This window comes from Danio rerio, chromosome 1, assembly GCF_052040795.2.
Source record: "Danio rerio strain M-AB ecotype USA chromosome 1, GRCz13ab, whole genome shotgun sequence".
Lineage (NCBI taxonomy): Eukaryota > Metazoa > Chordata > Actinopteri > Cypriniformes > Danionidae > Danio > Danio rerio.
The window spans coordinates 49,613,697-49,638,012 of record NC_141021.1 but is presented as its reverse complement, the minus strand read 5'-3'; the positions used below and the strand labels follow the sequence as shown (position 1 = coordinate 49,638,012).

The following is a 24,316-nucleotide window of genomic DNA, read 5'->3' as shown; positions in this document are numbered from 1 at the left end:
CACAAAGGGTATAGATCTTGGTCATAGATGCGCCAGCGAGACGCTCACCAATAATTTGTCCTCTTTTGAACTGTGATATACTCTCACAGGCCACTTTATTAGGTACACCTGTACAACAGCCCATGTAATTTTCTAATCAGCCAATCACATGGCAGCAACTTAATGCATTCAGGCATGTCGACATGGTCAAGACTATCTGCTGCAGTTTAAACTGAGCATCAGAATGGGGAAAAAGGTGATTTAAGTGATTTTGAATGTGGCATAGTTGCTGGTGAATGGTCAAAAAAAGAAAATATCCAGTGAGTGGCAGTTCTGTAGGCGCAAATGCCTTGTTGATGCCGGAGGCCAGACTGGCCAGACTGGTTTGAGCTGATAGAAAGGCAACAGTAACTCACATAACCACTCGTTACAACCGAGGTATGCAGAAGAGGATCTTTGAATGCACAACACGTTCAACCTTGAGGCAGATGAGCTACAGCAGCAGAGACCACACCGGGTGCCACTCCTGTCAGCTAAGAACAGGAAACTGAGGCTACAATTCACACAGGCTCACCAAAAATGGACAATAGAAGACTGAAAAAAACATTGCCTGGTCTGATGAGTCTCAATTTCTGCTGAAACATTTAGATGGTAGGGTCAGAATTGGCGTCAACAACATGAAAGCATGGATTCATCCTGCCTTGTATCAACGGTTTAGGCTGGTGGTGGTGGTGTAATGGTGTGGGGTTATTTTCTTGACACACTTTGGCCCCATTAGTGCCAATTGAGCATCCATTCCACAGCCTACCTGAGTATTGTTGCTGACCATGTCCATCCTTTTATTACCACAGTGTACCTATCTTCTGCTGGCAGGATAACGCACCATGTCAAAAAGCACGAATCATCTCAGACTGGTTTCTTGAACATGACAATGAGTTCATTGTACTCAAATGGCCTCCACAGTCACCAGACCTAAATCTAATAGAGCACTTTTAGGATGATTTGCATCATGGATGTGCAGCTGACAAATCTGCAGCAACTGCATGATGCTATCATGTCAATATGTATTAAAATCTCTGAGGAACTTTCCATTACCTTGTTGAATCTATGCCTTGAAGGATTAAGGCAGTTCTGAAGGCAAAATGGGGTCCAACCTGGTAAGGTGTACATAATAAAGTGGCCTCTGAGTGTATGCCACCCATAATGTTGTGTGCATTGCAATATTTTATGCAAAACTGTGCTATCACTCTGCTAATTAAACCTTCAAACTCTGCTATTACTGGTGCAATAAAGTTTGGCCACTGCTAAATTGACCAGTGTTTCAGTTTCATCGTTTAACCACTGTATATAACCCTTACATAACTATCACAGACAATTGAAATATCACAAAGCTCAAATAAATGATCTTACTCTGCTGAGAAGCCGGTTTCTCTCCTCCTCCAGGGCGGCACTGTCCTCCCTCATTTCTTCTAGCTCCTGACGGCACACATCTCTGTCGTTCATCACCTCCGTTAACTCTTCCTGCCACCTCTGTTGCACCTCTGCCAGCTTCCATCCCTCCTCCTCCTCCTCTTCCTCACCAACAACACCACCTCCATGATAAACCACCTCTTTCTTCTCATTTTTCAGGGCCAATTCAATTATCTGCTCCGTCGCCGAGCCGTGCTCCCCCCCTGTCCCAGATGATGCATCTCTTTCACATACGGGACCCCGATGCAACTCCAATCCTTTCATCAAGGACAAGGATTTTCTCTCCTTGTTCAAAGCAGGATGGAGAGTTTGAGAGGAGAGATCTTCTAAAGGGGTGAATGGGGCAACAGGAAAAGATGGAGTCACTTCAATCTGGGTTTCTGGGGCAGAGAATTTCTGCTTTACTCTGGAGAGACGGAAATAAAACAGACAAGCTTAGTGTTATCTACCTTTTTACTACATCCCATGATGCTTTGCATGAATTAGGAGAGGAACTTCTCATAAAAACTGTAAACAATCAATGAAGTGTTTTGATACACTGGATACAAAGACATGACATTATTCTCTATCCATTGAGTTTTAAAAGGCACCTAACAGTATTAGGACTAGTAAATTACCCACAGCAGACCACGTATAACCACAAGAACTTAAATAAGTCTTCCTTTTTTTAATATTGCTTTATTGGATATTACAATTCCAAAGGGAATCCAAAGCAAAATAATCTGGAAGAACATCCTGCATCATGTGGAGGAACAAAACACACATACAAAAAATGTCAGTAGACGTATGGCCACATAAAATATAATGTCATGTTGAAATACTAAGCGTAATGTTATTTTCATTACGGATAAAAATAAAGCATAAAGCCACAGATATCTCTCACTCAGTTTTTACTTTGGATATGGATTATTTGTGATGTGCTCCGGTTTCCCCCATAGTACAAAGACATGCACTATAATAAGTGAATTGGATAAAGTAAATCGACCATAGTGAATGAGTGTGTACTGCGAATGTTTCCCAGTACTGGGTTGCGGCTGGAAGGGCTACCGTTTCGTAAAACATATGCCGGAATAGTTGGCGGTTCAGGCGAGGCAGTGGCGCAGTAGGTAGTGCTGTCGCCTCACAGCAAGAAGGTCGCTGGATCGCTGGTACGAACCTCGGCTCAGTTGGCGTTTCTGTGTGGAGTTTGCATGTTCTCCCTGCCTTCGCGTGGGTTTCCTCCGGGTGCTTCCCCAACAGTCCAAAGACATGCGGTACAGGCTAAATTGTCCGTAGTGTATGAGTGAGTGCATGAATGTGTGTGTGTGGATGTTTCCCAGAGATGGGTTGCGGCTGGAAGGGCATCCACTGCGTAAAAACTTGCCGTATAAGTTGGCGGTTCATTCCGCTGTGGCGACCCTGGATTAATAAAGGGACTAAGCCGACAAGAAAATGAATGAATGAATGAATGAATGAGTTGGCGGTTCATTCCGCTGTGGTGACCCCTAATAAATCAGGCACTAAGCCGAAGAAAACTGTATAAATGAATGAATTGTTTGTGGTGCAGCCACAAACTCTGGTTTGTTTCATTCATTCATTCACTTTCTTTTCGGCTTAGTGCCTTTATTAATCTGGGGTTGCCACAGCGGAATGAACTGCCAACTTATCCAGCATATGTTTTACGCAGAGGATGCCCTTGCAGTTGCACCCATCAAAGGGAAACACCCATACACTCGCATTCACACTCATACACTACAAACAAATTAGCTTACCCAATTCACCTATAGCGCATGTCTTTGGACTTGTGGGAGAAGACATCTTAAACAAGGCTAAATTTGGGCTGTCTGTGAAAATAAATAGATATCTGACAATAGTTTAAAAATATAGAGACGTAAACAAACTTGGCATGCTGCCATTTCAGCTCTCAAACGACAATTTAAGTGGACAATGTGTGTATTTTTTGTTTGTTTCCTGCCTATTTGATGACTGATCACTGATTTAGCTTTGTTTTAGCAAAGACGTCTATGTATGGGTGTCTATTAGATGTCTTCTAAACATAAAAGAAATATTGCTGGCAGAAAAAGATGGAAAGTAAACATGTTTATTGTAGAAATATGCATTAACAAAGACTATATGTGCTATTCTTACCTGTTTAGAGAGTTGGAGACCGCCGTGAGGTTAATGAGGGGCAAAGGAGACCTCTCGGCTAAAGATAGACCTGAAGAAAAAATAAATTCATGCAAAATAATGACTATTTTCTATTTTTTCCCATACAAAATTTTTTTTAAATATATAATTTTTGATGTCTTACACTGCCATTTAAACTTTTGAGGTCACTGGCTAGGTTTCTATCCTAACATGAAGAGAAATCTTTGCAAAAAACATGCCAAATGCCTTCTCCATCAAGTTCGAGTGGCTGACTGTAATATTTAGTCATGTACTGTTGGTGTAATGTTTGCCAAGTCACAGTTGATTTATTTATCTTCCATTGTTTTACACAATTCCAAAACCACCTTAAGTGAGTATAACAACTTTTTTTATATAATTTATTATGCACAATTTGACATTTCTATCACTCATTTCTCATGCAATACTTAAAAATGCCTATTAACATCCTTTGTAATAGCCTTTCTTTATTATTATAATAATAATAATTATTATTATTATTATTATTACTACTTATTTGTCTCTTTTTTGTTGTTGTATTTTTATGTTATGCACTGTTGTTCTGGGGGTGTCACGGTGGCTCAGTGGTTAGCACTGTCGCCTCATAGCAAGAAGGTTGCTGGTTTAAGTCCCGGCTGGGCCAGATGATGTTTCTATGTAGAGTTTGCATCTTCTACATTTTGGTGTGGATTTCCTCCGGATAATACAGTTTCCCCACAGTACAAAGACATGCGCTATAGGTAAACTGTGAATGAGTGCGTATGGATCTGTCCAATTACTAGGTTGCAGCCGGAATGGCATCTGCTGTGTAAAACATATGCTTGATAAGTTAGTAGAAGTGACCCCTGATGAATAAAGGTGAAGGAAACTGTTTCTGTGACGAAACTAATAAAAGTCATCAAGTAAAAACAAATGTCTATTAGCACAGGGTGATGGATACCCAGCTAGTAAAACATTATAAAATACAAAATACAAAATAAAATCATTACAAAATAAAAAAAAATGAATAAATTTTAATTTAATTTTTTATTCAATTGTTTTTAATCAAACATGCATTTAGTTGGCTAAAAGGCATTTACAACATCGCAAATGATTTCATGTTTAGAAAGACTTATCATGTAGATTCTACAAAATGTTAAAGCAACAAAACCATTTTCAATATTGCTAACAAATAAGCATATTAGAATGCGCATATTTGGTCAACATGTTCCCTTTCAGTGCTGCTTCTCATGAAAAGCCAAAGTTTAAGGGGTTTCAAATAGAGCATTTCATTACCACAACAAAAGGCCACAGCAGAGCCCCTTAAATTAGGTGATAAGGTGGGTCAGATCAATTACGGTATGAATTTTAATGTGCCATTGCATCTTTACCAGGCAAAACAGAGGCTGGTGGGTGTCTGGGTGCTTGACTTGATGTTAATGCTCCTTGTTGGTCTTCAATCTGTGAGCTCTGAAAAAAAAAGAAAAATCATAATTCTGATATTGCTTTTTGTCATAATTTGTACCACAGGGACAATACAGGATGTTATTTTAGTTTGATTTAACACATTACAGTTACACAAAATCTATCCTGAACTTCATGATGAAATGCAAGACAGACATGTTAGACCTATACATTTTTTATTTCATGTAAAAAAGTTATAATTTGTCACCCATGTCACCCATATTCACAAATGAAGACGTGTGTGAAACAATTAGACATTTCTGTGCTTCTACTGGAAGTCTTTTTACACAAAACTCTGTCTTTCATTAAAAATACTAAATAAATAAATAAATAAATATTCCATAAGGATTCAGCAGTTTAAGTGAAGTTCTTAATACACTGTAAAAAGCAATAAGTTGACTTTACTTTAGTAAATTGAGTAAACGCTGCCTTAAAATTATTAAGTAAATGAACTATGTGCATAATTAAACCAATTAGGTTAAGTGAACTTAATACTTGTAAGTTGGAACAGAAATAAATTTTTTAAGTAAAATCAACTTGTCACTTTTAAGGCAATTGGGTTTACTTACTTTAAGTAATTGCTTTTTACGGTGTACTTGGACTAAAACATGCAGTTCATGTAATAAAAAAAAAATCTTGTTATGATTTATTTTAGCACTTTGTATATTAATGTCACAATCACTGGGATCTAATCCTCATAGATCGCTGGAGAACATTCACTTTCACTACAATACTGCCACCATATGAACTATAACACCTTTCAGGCACCACACTTACACACCTGTCCCGGTTCTTTTTTGATTACACACTGCTGAGAGCTACTCAAGACTGATTACACAGACTATATAAACCGCACACACACTCACAGACTTTGCTGATATAGATTTCTGAGCTTCTACTTGAAGCCTTTTTACATAAAACTCTGACATTCATTAAAAAACAAATAAATTAATTATTAATTGATATTCCATAAGAATCCAAAAGTTTAATTGAACTTCAGAGTACACTGTAAAAAGCAATGAATTGACTTTACTTTAAAAAGTTGAGTAACCACTGCCTTAAAATGATAAGGCAAACTATGTGCATAATTATACTAATTAAGTTAAGTGATCTTAATACTTATAATTTGGAACAGAAATACTTTACATTTTAAGTAAAATCAACTTGTCACTTTTAAGACAATTACGTTTTCTCACTTTTTAAAGTAATTGCTTTTTACAGTGTACTTAGATTAAAACATTCAGTTCATGTAGTTTAAAAAAATCTTGTTATGATTAATTTTAAGCATCAGCAGATTGGTTAAATAATACCAGGATGGTCAACTTTTTAACACTTTGTATATTAATGTCATGATCACCAGCGATCTAATCCTCATAGATCGCTGGAGAACATTTACTTAAACTACCATTCTGCCACCAAATGCACTACAACTCCCTTCAGGCACCACACTCACACACCTCCCCCGGTTCACCATTGATTACACACAAACACACAGCTGGGAGCTACTTACAACTACATGTATCATATAAACAGCACACACACTAACAGACAATTCTGAGTCTTGTTTGGTTTACACCCTGTAACATTTCTTAGCATTTCTTGTGGGTAGACCAGGGGTCACCAATCTCTGTCCTGGAGGGTAGAGATCTGCGCGGGACTAAATTTTGAATCACGCTCCCGCCCGCACCCGCCAGGTTTTAGCCCGAACCAGACCGCTCCAGCCTATATTAAGCATTTGTTGTCCTGCTGCTCGACCCGCCCCGTTTTCTACCCGCCGCGCCCATCCCGCTAAAGAGCGGGATGGAGAACAAAACCGAAAATCACCCAACTATACAGTCCAGACAGCCTATAACAAGCTGTCTGTATAAACACACTCACACACAGCACCAAGCACACACACACACAGACAAAGCTCTCTCTCTCTTATTCGCGTGCGCGCACTAACACACACACATAAGCACCAAGCACACACACAGGCTCTCTCTCTCTCTCTCTCTCTCTCTTTCTAATTCGCGCGTGGCACACTAACACACACACACACACACAGGCAAAGCTCTCTCTCTCTCATTCGCGCGCGCCCACACACACACACACACACACCTCTCATTCGCGCGTGCGCACACAAATATACACACACATACACACAGCAACAAACAAGCTAAACACAGCATCGGGCTATTTCATTTACACACATACATACGCGTGGTCGCTCGGGAGTCGGGAGCGATATTGCTAGACAGCCCACTCCCATCCCAAATTAAACCCGTTACCGACCGCTCCTGCGAGTTATTCGGAAATAAATTCCCACGCCGCAGAAATCTGGTCGGGTCCCGCGGCGCCCGCGGGACAGCCGCGGGAATGCAGACCTCTACTGGAGGGCCGGTGTCGCTGCAAGGTTTAGCTCCAACTTGCCTCAACACACCTGCCTGGATGTTTTAAGTATACCTAGTAAGACTGATTAGCTTGTTCAGGTGTGTTTGATTAGGGTTGGAGGTAAAATCTGCAGAACACCGGCCCTCCAGGAACAAGTTTGGTGACCCCTGGTCTAGACTATACATGTTCAACCCTTGTTTTATTGTTTATCCTGCCTGCTGCCTGTTTTTCACCATCTGCCTGTTACCTGACGATGCTTCCGGATTTCTCTGTATGCATCTGTTTGTCCCTGTTTTGACCGTTGCCTGCCTGATTATTGTTCTTTATAAACTCTAAGTGGATCCTCAACTTCGTTGTCCAGCACCTCTTTGTTAAATTAAGCATATGCGCCGATTACGGCAGTCTAAATATATAAATCAGTTTATAAATAAATCAGACCTATCATGAGAAAAGGAAATGAATACAGATCTGTCTTATTGTTTTCAACCAGCTCCATTCTCGTAATTAAAAAGAAAAAGGGTGCAAAACTGAAAAATAATGAGCAAATATGAAACAATTATATGAAAAGTCATTCACGGGTGAACCTAATTAGAGAATCTGATTTATTAGCATCCTATTTGATTTTCTAGTTAATGTAATTTCTTCTTACCTCCGGAACATTCTCCTCAAGCAGACTCTTTGTGTTTCTCCTCCTGAATAAACACATGCAAAATAATGTAAAGCTTCCATTATCTTTAATAATGGCATAACATAATGAATCAATATATTATCATTATAACTTACTGGCGTTTAAATGGTTTAGGGTACGACTTCTGATCTTCCTCCTCGTCTTCTAGCTCTTCTTCTACCTGGCAGTTCCTGTGTGGAGAATAAGGTGACACTTTTTATCATGGTTTATCATTTTGTTGGTTGTATTGACTGTAGGTCACATAAATCCAACCTTAGGTTGTTTATCAGTTCAGTCTAATAAAGTGTTTTAATCTTTTTATTTGTTAAACTCATTTGAGATGCAGCTGATCACAGAGAGTCAGAACAGATCTTTTAATCCCAGTTTCTTTGCAAAAAAATGTTCTGTGAACATGTTTATTTGGTTACTATGGAAACATGTTCATACACGCCTGTCAATCAATTCAGTGGGTGGCGAAAACCACACTCCTACGTCACGTTTGGTCAGCCTCAAAATCAATGTGATTTAGATCTTATTTTAACAGATCTGTTTTGTTCGTGTCACTCCATGACAGTGGACACGCTATACCTACACACAATTCTGTCCAAACAGCTTCCAAAAGTTGATTTTGCATTATATCTGCCCTTTAAGTTTTGTAGTAGGGATTTGAGCATGGTAATCCAAAACAGAAAATGGTAATCCATTGACCTAGAAACAATGTCAATTATTTCTTTCCATCATTTGATCTTCATTCAAAACCTATCTTTCCATTTTCCTTCATGATATCATGACATAATTATTCTGTTTCTGTCACCTGAACTGTGGGTCGTAGTTCATGCTGCAGAACCATTTCTCCGGCAGCTCAGTGATGCCATCTGGAAGCCTCCGCCACTTCAGACAGCTGTCACACTGAACCCACACTTGATCTGGGTCTTTCCTGGAGGACGACGGCACAAGAGAAGACAATAAAGAATTAAAGGGACAGTTCACCCAAAAAAAAACAGGAAAAGTCAAATTCCACCATTATTCTTTAACTCTGATGCTGTTTTAAACTTCATCAAATGAACATAAAATTTGAAATTTTGGAAGAATGTGTTTTAAAATGGATGTAGTTTTACATCAACACAAAATACTACATCACTTGAAGTCTGTAGGAAATTTAGAAGTGAAGTTTTTTTTCTTGTAGAAGCAGAGACTTCAGGGTTCTTAAAGAGTCACGAAACACCAAAACACATTTTTTGAGCTGTTAACAGTCATATATGTGTCCCACACTGCTAAAAACACTATTAGGACACCTATATTTCACTAAAAAGTGTAAATTGGTTGATTTTGCGTTATTTCAAGCAAATTCGTACTTCCTGTTTGAAACGAATTTTTGAAGCTGCGTCACGGTCATGACATAATAGCGTTGTATTCCAGCGTGCAGACTGGACGTCTGTGCCAGAGTGAGTCTTATTACGTCTTACAGTGTGATGCATTAATTAATGTTCATTACTGTGTTTACACGACATAGACGCCACGTTGTGTTGGCAAAACAAGCGTGAAGTGTTGCTTTTATAGTTTGCTGCCATTAAGTTTCGTTTTCATTTTCTCTCTGTGAGAGCTTATCTGGAGTCACGCGTGGATTAACAGTGTACGCAACGCTCGACAACAATAACTTACGTGTCTAAGGAGGATTATTGTTTACCTAAGAGCTGTTCTCAGCTGCAAACGCTGAGATCGGATTCGCTTGTAGTATTCTCTTCATAAAGACGTGGCTCTTGTTGCTGGTGATTGTCCTGTCTCTACAGATTTGGTAAGTGAGCGACCAGTGCTCTTTGTTTATTCAGTTTGTTCGTATCGAACTAAGTTGACTATTGCACCGAGTGCAAACATGTTAGGACCACAACCAAACTTTAACCTCGTGTAGGGTTTTTACCGTATTTTGTGACCGGAATAACACACACGGCTTTCTGACGCTACCTTCCGTGTGCATCTAAGTTTCCGGAAAATGCTGAGTTTTTTTTCTCTCATTCGCCGTGCGGTATCAAACATTGCATGAAAAATACACGCTTACAGCAGATCCTCGAATCAAATATCTCGTTTGTCACGAGGGGCATGAATGAATTCCCTGAATCAAAGAGCCAAACTGCAGTTAAAGTCCACCATTTAATAATTTGGCAAATAATTTCACTACAGATGTCCATGTAGGTTAAACACCATCACTTTCTCCTGTGTGTGAGTATTTTGACTGAAACTCGCGCGTGCCCAAATAGACACTCCCACACCCTCCCACTTTAGTTCCTCCGACACTCCCCCCTAAACAGAGCTGGACACGCCCACTTTTCTGACTTTTTCCAAAGTAGAGGTGTGAAAACACCCTGCTGAAACGAGGGGGTTTCATGGCCCTTTAAAGCAGATTGTGTATTGAGAATGTGCTGATTGTACTATACATAGCAAAAAAAATATTTTCTTTTTCTTAGAGTTTTTTTCTTGTTTTTAATCTAAATATCTAAAATTTCTTAAATCTAGAGGCATTTTCATGACAAAAAAACATAACTTGTTTTAAGAAATAAAATGCCAAAATTAAGCAAGTTTCTCCTTTAAAAAATGCTGAATAATCTGCCAATGGGGTGAGCCAAATAATCTTATTTTCCCTTTTGACATAAGATTATTTTGCTTACCCCATTAGCAGATTGTTTAGCTTGTTTTAAGGAAAAACTCACTTAATTTAGAATTATTATTTCTAAAAACAAGACAGTATGTTTTGCTTAACTAAGAAACGCTTCTTTAGATATTTAAACTAGATACAAGACAAAAACTCTCAAGAAGTAAATCTCTTTTTGAAGTGCAGTTATCTAAATCTCACACTGTCTTTTATAGGCATTCCTTAGAGATTTTGCCACAGGTGTCAGAGGTGACACGTTTAAAATGACAGTAAAAGCAGGATGGTGCAGGATGTTACCCCCACTGTGAGCTCCAGCCACGATTGTCCTTTAAGATAACACTACTAGATAATTCTGATGACAAATAACTTGCGAAATGTAAACATTCTCACCCAGTTTGTCTCCAAACATCAGAGATCAGAGACTGGAATAAACTGTCCTTACTAGAAGCTATATTGATTCTAGTCCTGCATTAGGTTCTTCTTAAGTGCACAATACAGTGTACTTGAACTTAGTTTTAGTATAATGTTATAAACAGATGTTGATCTTAAAATCCAAGCAACCGGAAATGGCTGAGACTTTTATTTTAGTATGTTGATGTACAACTGATGCCTTGGACTGATTTTGCTGTTTATTCTGATGAATCCTTTACACAAAGGGCACTGACATATTATTTAAGCTACCCCTGAGAACTTTTTGTTTGATTTTGGATTCTTATACACAGCCTAAATAGTAAAAAAATTTACTTTAATATGCTGCTTTTGGTGCTTCGGAGCTTTTCATTGGTCAATTTTTTTTCTCAAGAATAAGATTCAAGATTTATAATAAAAGTTAGGCTATTCGTAAAATGTTTTTTTAACAACAGTCGGTCAATATTGAAAGTTGACTTCACTTATATCATATTGTGCGTTTTCTTAAAACATTTGATGGGTTATTTCCACTATTTATGATGACATAGCAGTCAAAAAAGGTCAAATGAGAGTGTGGCAAAAATTCTGGACCAATTTCACACTCTGGATGTTTGTCAGTGGGGGCAGGGTAGTTCTTTCAAACCACCCGAACCCCCCCTGGGTACGAGCCAGCAACCCTAACCCCAACCTAACAGTCAACCTAATAATCTAATGACAGTTAGTTGCAATGTAACTTAAATTCAACCAACTGACCATCAAAATAGAGTGAGAACGAAGATATTTTGAAGAATGTTGGAAAAAGGTAACCATTGACATCCATAGTAAAAACAAATATGGATGTCAATGGTCACAAGTTTCCAAAATATCTTCTTTTATGTTCGACAAAGCGCAAACAGGTTTGTGACAAGTGAAGAGTGAGTGAGAAAACAAACAAACTTGTGATTTGTATGGCTACTGACAGATTCTTGACAGCAATACTCACAACACATCCTCTACCGCCACGGTGCACTTTGGATCCTCTTTCTTTCGTTTGTAGCGGATTTCGTTCCAGTACTCCTCCAGCTTTATGCTGAGGTTGTGCATGATCTTCCTGTACAAAATAGTGTCTTTCTATCAAAGCAACCCAAGGGCATGATTTAGAGTAAATAGCAGCAGAGTGATAAACAGCGCACCTGTATTTATCGGTGTCATCAAAGTCTTGTTTGTTGTGAGTGGGCTGAAGAAAATTGCACTCTATAACACCAATAACGCCCACGCCTCTCCTCTCGGCCTGTTAGAAACGCAAAACCGCCGCTTTCAGTATTGGATTTATGGGAATAAAGAAGCTGAAGCAACACACGATCGTTTCAGGTTACCTTACATTGGCAGTTCACTTTCACGTATGACTTTATAAGTCTGTTCTTATGGTACATCATAATCCCATAATGCTCTTTGCTTTTGGTGTTGTATCCGAAAGTGATGCGCAAACGCTTATTCTGAAGGAGGGGTTAAGAAATGTCAACATCCGGATGATGGTTATGTGTGTGTGTGGACTCCAAAGAACAACAACAACAAACAAGCATAATATGTTTTGAAAGGATACAAGGAATGACGGCCTGTAGTTGTCCTGCGCAATATGAGCCAGACTTTTGGATATCAGTTGACTCTTCACTCTTTGCCCTCGTATGATGATCTGCATGCGAGGTTTCAGGTATAAGATGCTACAGTATGCCTATAGGAAAATAACAATAATAATAAAAATAATTAATCTCGCACCAACCATGAAGAGTTTTAATTGCTTAAATATTTTGCAGGTGAATAAATTGCAATTAACACCATGAGTTAAAAGACTATAATGATCAATATGAGTGGTGCAGTGGGTAGCACTGTCACCTCACAGCAAGAAGGTCGCTGATTCAAGCCTTGGCTGGGCCACTTGGCATTTCTGTGTGGAGTTTGCATGTTCTCCCTGTGTTGGCGTGGGTTTCCTCCGGGTGCTCTGGTTTCCCCCACAGTCCAAAGACATGCGGTACAGGTGAATTAGGTGAGCTACAATTGTCCGTAGTGTATGAGTGTGAATGGGAGTGTATGGGTGTTTCCCAGTGATGGATTGCAGCTGGAAGGGCATCCGCTGCCTAAAACATATGCTGGATAAGTTGGCGGTTCATTCCGCTGTGGTGCCCCCAGATTAATAAAGGGACTAAGCCGAAAAGAAAATTAATGAATGAATTATAACATAACTACAAATTGTAAATGCAGGAAAAGTGAGACTTTTCAAGTGGTCTCATGTTTTCCATAGCTGTAAAAAAAAGTTTTATTATTAGAGTTTAATTATTTTATTGTAAACATACTTTATTTAAATGTTCATAAAAATTATATTTAAGAGAAGTTTTTCAAACTAATTTCAAGAGGAGCACGTGATATGATTGACTGCAGCTGGTCTCCTATCTACACTCATTAGTTAGCCAATCGGATCTATCCTTACTCACTATAAGAAGCCTAGCTAGATTTACTCCCTTATCTTCGTTTTCCGAAGAAACCCCCCATCCACCCCTTTCTCCTCCTTTCCTCCTTTACAAAGGGGAGCTCTTGAGAACCACCTGATCTCGTACTCCCCTCACATGCTCTATGGACCTTGCAGGAGCCCTGGTCTCAACTATCTCCGAGCTCAGGGTTCTCTCCCGGGACAGCATGCCAAACCTGCAAACAGTTGTCAAGCAATATCTAAGTGTGAACTCTTGAAGTTGTAAATGATATTTGCCTCTTTTCACAGAAGCTTATAAACAATAATTTCAATTTATATTAGGGCTGCACAATATTGGAAAACTCTGACATTGGGATACTTTGTTTTAGTGCAATATACAGTTAAAGTCAGAATTATTATCCCCCCTTTGATTTTTTTTTTCATTTTTAAATATTTCCCAAATTATGTTTAACAGAGCAAGAAAACTTTCACAATATGTCTGATAATATTTTTTTCTTCTGGAGAAAGTCTAATTTGTTTTATTTCGGCTAGAATAAAAGCAGTTTTTAATTTTTTAAGAACTATTTTATGGACAAAATTATTAGCGCCTTTAAGCAAAGTCACAGAACAAACTATCGTTATACAATAACTTGCCTAATTACTCTAACCTGCCTAGTTAACCAAATTAACCTAGTTAAGCCTTTAAATGTCATTTTAAGCTGTATAGAAGTGTCTTGAAAAATATCTTGTCTAATATTATTTACTGTCATCATGGCAAAGATTAAATAAATCAGTTATTAGAAATGAGTTATTAAAACTATTATAATTAGAAATGTGTTGAAAAAAACTTCTCTACGTTAAACAGAAAATGGGAAAAAAATAAACAGAGGGGGGGCTAATAATTCTGACTTCAACTGTATATTGTGATATAAATATAAATTTTATCAGATCATTTGAATAGCTAGATTTGAAAGGAGTTAATTATTTTGACCAACTGGCCTGACCTTTTTTATGCGGTGCATCTGCATGAAATATAGTAAATTACAAGCAAAAATAAACAAATAAAAAAGTCAAATAAACAGTGCTTTACGGTTTTCTGTGGAGTCTAACTGTATTCAAATACAAAGAATTAAAAAAAACAATAGTAAAACGACATGGTTGTCATTGTATAACTAATTTTATACAATAATATAAACATATTATATAATAATATCTTTATCTTTTAATCTTTGATAAATAATCTAATCCTGCGATGTGACTATTGCGGATACACACATTGTGATATCGATGCTCAAACGATATATTATTCAACTCTAGTTTCTACCATCAACTATATCTAGAAGATGTTTCCACTCACCCGTAATGAGTATTCACTTTCTGGGATCATGGCGAGGTCACCGTTGCTTCTCTCACTGATGTTCCACCTGATCAGAATGTCATATTTACTGGTGTCAAAGTCAAACTCAGGCTCGCCATTTGTTGTCCTATAAAACACAAGTTATGGGTCATTAATAAAACTCAAATTATACAAAAAAAGTTCACAAGCGTTTATCTAATATTTAAAGTCCCTAATGCTCACCAAGGCTGTATTTATTAGATTTTAACCACAATAAAGAGCAATAAGCTGAAATTTTGTTTCTAAAATATATGTTTTGAAATGTAATTTAGTTTTTAGCAGACTTATAATTTTAGATGGCCATCTGTTTCATATGTCCTGTAATGTCAGCAAAAAGTGATGTGGAGTCTGCTTCTTCTGTGAAAAAGTCTTAATGTTTTGATGCAAGAAGACAAACTATATTGTTAGAAACAACAGAGCTGGAAAACTCAAGAGAGAATCTCTCAGTCTGTCTTTTACACATAGTCTTTTATGCACAGTCCTTCATTCAGATTTTTTTCACAGGCTTTCCTCACATTTATCCATCTGTACATATATCTATTTTACTCAGGAAACGTCGGTTTATAATAACAAAATAACTTATAAATTACCTGATTAAGAAAGAAACTCAAACAGGTTTGGAACAAGCTAGGGATGAGTAAATGGTGACAGAATGTTTATTTTTAAAGGGATAGTTCACCCAAAATTTAAATTGTGCAATCCAGACTCATTCTGAAAACGTACCCCTGTATATATTTCTGTAGATCACGAAATACGTCCCTCAAGGTTAATTTTTTTTTTTTGCAGTTTTCGTTTTCGAGCATTGCACCAGGGGCTGCTGTGTACGCTTTTTGAGATCTTAAATTTCACCAGATCTTAAGTCCCCCAGAGGCCGTCGTCAAACGACTGACTGATCGACTGACCCACCCTCCTCCTTCCCTTAACCCAACCAATAGTGTTTTCAAAAGCACAAACCCGCCCACACACACATCCCTAAACCCAAGCGGCAGTTTTAAAAGGCAATCCAGAAAAAGAAAGCCCTCGCCTGATTTTTACCACGTTTTCAGATTTTACCACATTCTCACCCTGTTATTTACTTGTTTATTTTATTTTTCGGCTTTTGTTTTTGTTTTACCCGCATTCTGGAACCGTTCTTCACCAGACTCGAACCCCAACATCATAGTCAACTCCTCTCTGCGTCTCAAGTCTGCAGACGTACATGTAGAGCTACTGGACAAACTGGTAACAGCGGGAATGCCATCCATACAGAGCTAAGCGGTCAGCTCGTAAACGCGAAAAGAAACCGCATCATACCGCCCCTTAGCGTTTGTTTTAAAGATGAAATGCAGCAATACCATACCTCTGGCTACATAATTTGCGATCTCCAGAAATGTTTTCATTTCCACATTTTTAGAATGAACCTGTGTTGAAATTGAGTCAGAAAAACGATATATTGCAAAATGTTGGAAACCGTTAGCCATTGCCTTCCACATAATTTTTTCATGACTATGAATGTCAGTGACTACCGTTTTCCAGATTCTTCAAAATATCTTCTTTGTCTGTGTCCATAGCCTAGTGGGCAGCATTGCAGGACGTCCCAGGTTCGATTATTGACTGATCCCCAATGTACATCCTAAAACTCAACATGTAAAACACATTGCTGCCAATGACTATGGTTACATGGTCGAATAATTTCCCTTAATCTGAATTAGTCAATAATACGATTGACTCGTTTACATGAATTCCTTCTTTTATGTTTCTTCCATGATCCCGCTTTACATGTTGTAGCACATAATTCAAGTAACGTCTTTGCGTCATCATGCTATCCACATTTCCTCCAGAGTTTCATGTAATTTTCAGGTGTTTCGTTTTTTAATTTGTCGACTTTAACTGCAGTTTGGCACTTTTACTTTCATTCAGGAACATTTCATGCATGCCCCCCGTGACAAACGAGATATTGGATGAGAGTATGAACTGCCGGAAGAGTGTCGTTTTAATGGAATTTGATACTGCATTTCATGATGTACGTGTCTGTGGTCCTTTTCTGACTCGATAGGTGCAGAGATAAGTGTCAAATAGCTGTATGTGTATAGACTATCCTGTCGCAAAATGCGGCAAAAATCCTTCATGATGGTATTAGTTTGATGGCTGTGTTTACAAGTCTGTACTGCACTTTAATAATTCGACTAAAATCAGCATACTCCACATGTCAATTCATGTTAATTTGACTTCTGTTTAGTTTGATTATGACCTTAATCAGATTAAATTAATCAAAAATCGCTGTTTACATGTTAGACTCTTAATCAGAGTATTGTCTTAATCGCATTAAAATTGGATTTTTGGTGTCCATGTAAACAAACTCAATATCTTCAGCACTAAAACTCTGCGATCGGCTGCTTCTCACTCAGGGCTGTCTATGCATAAGAGGAAGCGATCGTCAGTAATGAACGGGACTTTCCTCCTCTGATGACACATACAAAGGGAGAATGTCAACCAAAGTGTTTCTGCAGACTGTTTTTATGAAGTGTGATTATAAAAAAAATCTAATTCATTAATTATTACCATTAGATACGGGCTATATTCAGACACTGTTCCCACACAGCTGTGTTTAAACAACTTAAAAAAGAGATTTTTGCATAATAGGTCCCCTTTAAAGGCACTATTTAAAAATCAAGCTTATTATTATATTAAAAATAAATATAAAATGTTTGATTGTAGTACCTGAGGGCGAGTAAATTTTTAGTTTTGAGTGAACCATTCCTTTAATGCTAAGTGTAAACGTCTTAAACATTCCACAACCCTACAAACCCAAACCAATTGCAGAAGATGTGAGAAAGTGTAAATCTGTGATCCCTCAAAACCTTGAATTGGTTGATGCAGTGGAGAATGTTTTTTTTGTTTGTTTGTTTTCTTACGTGTGCAGGTTCCAAATGATGATGCGTGTTCCTGTGTATCCGACGGCGCTGATGGCGCGGAGCTCATCGAACAGCTCTTTTTTCGATCTGAAGAGCGATTGTGTGAGGATCGCCCACAGACTGGCTTCGTCCTCCACTCTGCACAGATCCAGAGACAGTAAAGAGATCAGTCAGAAAGGCATGCGTGTAAATACAAACCGGAATCTTTGCACTGCACTAGCTGTAATTCAACTGAAAGCAAATCCGTACTGGTTTTGTCCGTCGCGTCTAAACGTGATCATGGGCACCAGGACTCGCTGAGCGCCGATGGCCTTGAGGTAAGACTGCGACAGGAGCCCCACACTCATGGTGTCTTTAGTCTTGGTGAAAACAATGGCATCTTTTCCCAAGCGCATGGACCCCGATTTGAATCCATTTCCGTACACGCCAACTGGAATGTGAAGTTTCAAAGCTCTCTTTTTACTGAAACCAAAGCTTAAAACACATCAGGAGAATTAGTTAGAACCTATAATTAGAGGGATACAAAGTTAGCTTTAGCTCTACTATAAAAGATCTGGGTGTCATATTAGACAGCAATCTAACTTTTGAAAATCATATATCCCATGTCACAAAAACTGCCTTCTTTCATCTGAGAAATATCGCTAAATTACGAAGTATGCTATCCATCTCTGATGCAGAAAAGCTAGTCCATGCTTTTATGACTTCGAGGCTGGATTACTGTAATGCTCTATTTGCTGGCTGCCCAGCATCCTCTATTAACAAACTTCAGCTAGTACAAAATGCAGCAGCCAGAGTTCTGACCAGGTCTAGAAAATATGATCATATAACCCCAATTTTATCCTCCTTACACTGGCTGCCTGTTAAGTTTCGTATTGAATTTAAACTATTACTTCTCACCTATAAAGCTCTAAATAATCTAGCTCCTGTTTATCTAACCAACCTACTGTCTCGCTACAATCCAACTCGCTCTTTTAAGATCTCAAAACTCACGGCTTCTGGTAGTGCCTAGAATAGCAAAATCAAGTAAAGGAGGTCGAGCCTTCTCCTTTATGGCTCCTACACTCTAGAATAGCCTTCCTGATAACGCCCGAGGCTCAGACACACTCTCCCAGTTCAAAACTAGATTAAAGACCTATCTGTTTAGTAAAGCATACACTCAGTGCATCACTTAGCGGGTTCCACACAGGCTTCTGCATCTTACTTATATACACTATGAACAGCAGCTACGCTAATTATTCTCTCTATCATCTTTTTTCACCTGGGGATACTCATCCCGAGGTCCTCAGATTATGCGGAGTCACTGATTGGATCCAAGACCAGTGACGAGATGATCCCAAGGTTTCCATATCCGGGACCAGGCCGTATCCTGAGCTGCTGCTGCGCTGATGATAGTCATGGGGAGTGGAGAACATGAGTCTGATTCCAGAGACGCTCCAGGGACAGACGAGTCTTCGCTGAGGCCAGCTTCCAGCCTCCACCGCGGTGACTGAAGCTCTGCACAAGACTTTTGGCCAGCGGAGAAATAAAATGGTCATGCCCAACTGAGTCTGGTTCTCTCAAGGTTTTTTTGCTTCACTCTCCTATCAGGTGAAGTTTTTTTTCCCTCTCCGCTGTCGCCACTACGCATCGATGAATTTGCTCTTCAGTGTTTGAACTCTCAGAAATGATTTAAATCACACTGAACTGAGCTAAACTGAACTGAACTGAACTTAAACACTAAAAACTGAACTACACTGTTCCTGTTACTATGACCATTTATGTGAAGCTGCTTTGACACAATCTACATTGTAGAAGCGCTACACAAATAAAGCTGAATTGAATTGAATTATAATGCTTACTGTACAGAAATAGCAAAAATGTCCACAGATTCTATCTGGCCCTTGTTACTTTACTAGTTACTTAAAAAGTAATCTGATTACTTGTAATGCAAGATACTACTAAATAGATTATCTGGTCAAATGTTTACATTATAAGAAGTGCTGGGCAAAGATTAATCATGATTTATAGCATCCAAAATATGTTTGTTTTGACATAATATCTGTGTAGGTGCTGTGTAAATTCATTATGTATACATAAATACACACATGAATGCATATATTTGAGAAACTGTGTGTTCATATTTGGATATAATGTATTTGTTTATGATAGGAATTATATATGATTTTAAATATCCATGTAACAAATGTATTTTGTACAGTTTTGTTTTCATGTAGGGCAGAATGGTGGTGCAGTGGGTAGCACAATCACCTCACAGCAAGAACGTCACTGGTTCAAGCCTCGGCTGGGTCAGTTGGCATTTCTGTGTGGAGTTTGTATGTTCTCCTCGTGTTGGCGTGCTCCGGTTTCCCATCACAAGTCGAAAGACTTGTGCTAGAGGTGATTTGGGTAAGCTAAAATTGTCCGTAGTGTGTGTATGGATGTTTCCTAGGGATGGGTTGCAGCTGGAAGGGCATGTGCTAGATAAATTGGTGGTTCATTCCGCTGTGGCGACCCCAGATTAATAAAGTGACTAGGCCAAATAGAAAATGAATGAATGAATGTTTTTATGTATATGTGTATCACATATACTATGTTAAAACAACTCTTATTTAGGATGTCATTAGTCGCAAATATTTTTGCCCAGCACTATTCATAAACCAGCTTCATTCATTCACAACTCTAGGCACAGTATAATGTATATTGGAATTAGAAGAGCGATCACAAGAAGCTAGCTAATTAGCAGCCTTTAATTGTTCTGGCAGTAGGCCCTGGTGCTCAATGTTGGTTTAATGTTATAGGCTTTTAGTGCTAATGACATAAGGCCACAGTGAATCCCTTGCATTAAGTGACTAAGAGTTCTTGATTCCCCTGCAATTATAACATCCAGTAATTACAAATCCATTTCACACACTTTTCACTCGCTGTACTTAAAGTGAACACTAAATTAGCTTAAGTGAAGCCATGGTGCTTTGTACCTGAGCATCTTGTGCAGTTTGGCTCTGGTCAAACCCTGTCCGTTATCCATGAAAGAGAGGCAGTCCAGTCCTCTGATGCACGTCCTGTCGATCCACATCTGTCTGGCACGAACGTCTGGGTCATAAGCATTATCTGCAATACACACAAACACACACACAGGTTTAATAAAACTGTAACATCTTATGAATCGTTTTGAAATATGCCTCCATAATGAGAAGTATGCAAACCGGAAATTAAACATGATGTCTTTCTTTTAGCAAATAAGTCAACAAAAGTGGGATGTAGTCAACTCACCGATCAGCTCGGCTATAGCGCTGAACGGCCAGGTGTGACTTGTGGAATTAGAATGAAGAAACTTTGGACTGATCTGCGAAAAGGAAATAATGTGTTATGCTGAAATGCTAAAAAGTTTAGTGATGCATCTTGCATCTTATATATTTTGTTAAAAAATGTATTGGTTTACAAGAAAATGTGTTAAATGTTTTTATATAATTCAGTCACATTTAATTCACTGTTTCTTGCTATTTTTATTTTTGCTTGTTTAATTTGAGTCATGAGTAGGGCCAGATGGAATCTGCGGATGCTTTTTGCTAGTTCTGCTAAGAATTTTGGTAAAAATTTGCTAATTTCTGTGGAATTATTTTGGGAGTATCATAACTAAAACCTTAATATGTGAAGAAAAAAAATATATATTTTTTTTTTTTACTTTTATTTAATGTTTAAAATGCAAATCCAATTAGATTCACTTTATTTGGTAAACAAAGCAAGTCTCTCATATAATATCTCTACTAAAAGACAATCAGTTGAACATTTTTACATTAGTCAATAATATTACTGTAATTAATTAAAACAGAATAAATATAGATTTACACACATTTACTCAAGTAAATAAACAGAATTAATGATGATCTAAGAATCTATGGAATTCTGTGGAAAATCTGCAAAATTCTGCTTGCACAGATTCCATGTGGGCTTTAGTCATGACTAGGCCCAGAATCTGTGCGTGCAGAAATATCCACATTTCTGCAGATTTTTAGCCCATCATTGAGTCTACTTATTTACTTGAGTAAATGCATGTAAATTTATATTTAATCATTTTTTTATCAATTTCAGTAATATTATTGACTAAGATTAAAGTGTTAATTTGATTTATTTACAATACATTTTGTCATATAATATTTTCTTTCTTTTAGTCGATATATTATATGAGAGACTTGCTTTGCTTACCAAACAAGTGGATCTTGATGGATTCGCATTGTAAACATGAAATAAACATTAAAAATCAATTATTTTTTATTTCATGTAAGTTTTAAGTTACAATACTCGCAAAATAATTCCGCATAAATCAGCAGATTTTTTTACAAAATTCTCAGCAGAAATAGCAAAAAATGTCTGCTGATGCCGTCTGGCCCTGGTCATAAGTGACTAAGTACAAAAAATTGTTTCACACCATGTTGTTCTGTGAATCCCATTTTATACATTATAAATATTGTCATAGAATGTGGGTTTTTAATTCGAGATGTAAATTACAATATATAATAGAGCAATTCTAGAGTTATGGATGTGACATTTGCAGTAAAATCTCAAAACATAAATTAACATAGAGAGTTCAGTTGAAGTCAGAATTATTAGCCCCCCTTTGAATTTTTTTTTCTTTTGTAAATATTACCCAAATTATGTTTATCTGAGAAAGGAAATTTTCACAGTATGTCTGATAATATTTTTTTTTCTGGAGAAAGTCTTATTTGTTTTTGTTTTTTTCGGCTAGAATTAAAGCAGTTTTTAATTTTTTAAACACAATTTTAAGGACAAATTGATTAGCCTCTTTAAGCTATATTTTTTATTGATAGTCTACAGAACAAAACATTGTTATATATGAACTTGCATAATTACCCTAACCTGCCTAGATAACCTAATTAACCTAATTAAGTCCTTAAATGTCACTTTAAGCTGTATAAAAGTGTCTTTAAAATATCTAGTACAATATTATTTACTGTCATCATGACAAAGATAAAATAAATCAGTTATTAGAGATGAGTTATTCAAATGTTTAGAAATGTGTTGAGAAAATCTGCTCTCCGTTAAACAGAAATTGGGGAAAAAATAAACAGGGGCTAATAATTCATGGGGGCTAATAATTCTGGCTTCAACTGTAAATGTTAATATTATATTGAAATTTTTGTTTATATTTTCCAAAACAACTAACCAGAGAGTTATGGGATCAGAAAAATATCAATCTGTAAGCATGTTTTGTACTTTAAATGTGGAAAATAAACATGCGTTATGGATTTGACAAAAAAAAAAAGTCTGTGAGTTTACGGCATACAACATACTTGTAGAAATTCTGTGAATTAAACTGCACAACCCAAAAGAAACAATGCTAATAAAAAAGGATGAAAGTTGGCTCTCTATAAAACAAAAAATATTTTATTTCATATTTTCACATTTATGAGGAAAAAGTGTCATTATGGATGTGACACCTCCCAACCGACATGCCTCTGTTATGGATGTGACAGATGTGAAATTGCCATTTATCTGACTTTGGTAAATCAAATATAATAGTTTGAAAACATTGACAGATACATTTTGAGTATTTTGAAGTTCTGTAAAATACTTGCTTACACAAAAAAAAAAACAGAAACAGTTTCTGTATTTTGATGAAAACCTAATTTTTTTTCATGGCAAGGTTGGCATTTGCAGGGAATTTACTCATATATATTATTCAACACTAAAAGTACAAAATCTTCTCAGAGCATCTTGATGATTTTTATAATTATAGCATTTTAAAATATTTTAAAAATCATCTACATTTCAGTTATTTATGTTATTTATAATCTGGATTTTAGTAGACTTGTAGACTAAAATTGCACTATATATAAACAAATTACCATAACACATGATCATGTATAAGACACTTTCTAATAAACGTATTTGTACAGTTCTTGTCCACAAAATTTAACTTACCTAATTTAATATCCATAATTTTGGTGTAACTGTGGAATAAACTATTGGATCTCTTTTAACATATTAATTAATGGTAAGGTAATAAATCTAATTATTTTCCAATAGTTGTGTTTATTTTTAACACAATCAAAAAAAGATAGCACCAGACTCATTACAACTAACAAAACAACAATTCTTATCCAAAATATTAGCCACCAGTCCTCCAAAGAAAGATTCACGTTGCATTAATACACAGCGATTGTTGACATAAGTTGTGTCAACTGCGGTTACTTACTGTGCTCAGAGGAATGCCACATTTTCCAGCAGCCATTTCTGCGGGACAAATCTGTGCTGGATATTCAGGAAAGTTGAGCGAAGTGTTTGTTAAAGTGCTGAGGCACTTTCGCTTCCCCTGTTCCGATATAGCGAACACTCTCTCACTCGAGGGGTGCTTCCCAATTCTTATTTGTGCACCCTTGTTTCCTTTCCTCGTGTCTATATAGGCTTCAAGCTCCAACCCCCTCAGGATGCGAGGGAACCGTTGACTGTAAAA

General features: G+C 37.4%; 1 protein-coding gene across 3 annotated transcripts in view; it reads right to left on the bottom strand.

The window, feature by feature from the left end:
- morc3b (MORC family CW-type zinc finger 3b) overlaps window positions 1-24,239 on the bottom strand; it is a 28,674-nt gene extending 4,435 nt beyond the window's left edge. Inside the window, 17 exon segments of one of the 3 annotated variants that reach the window (NM_001441448.1) lie at window positions 1,390-1,855; window positions 3,577-3,646; window positions 4,965-5,043; window positions 8,060-8,102; window positions 8,194-8,268; window positions 8,892-9,014; window positions 12,115-12,222; window positions 12,305-12,402; window positions 12,493-12,607; window positions 12,715-12,843; window positions 13,712-13,811; window positions 14,933-15,059; window positions 17,866-18,003; window positions 18,115-18,339; window positions 20,820-20,952; window positions 21,115-21,187; window positions 24,059-24,239. In NM_001441448.1, the coding sequence (NP_001428377.1) occupies window positions 1,390-1,855; window positions 3,577-3,646; window positions 4,965-5,043; window positions 8,060-8,102; window positions 8,194-8,268; window positions 8,892-9,014; window positions 12,115-12,215 (957 nt within the window). In that variant the 5' untranslated portion in view covers window positions 12,216-12,222; window positions 12,305-12,402; window positions 12,493-12,607; ... (6 more) ...; window positions 21,115-21,187; window positions 24,059-24,239. 3 annotated transcript variants of the gene reach the window in all.
- Between the last annotated feature and the right edge of the window lie 77 nt (window positions 24,240-24,316).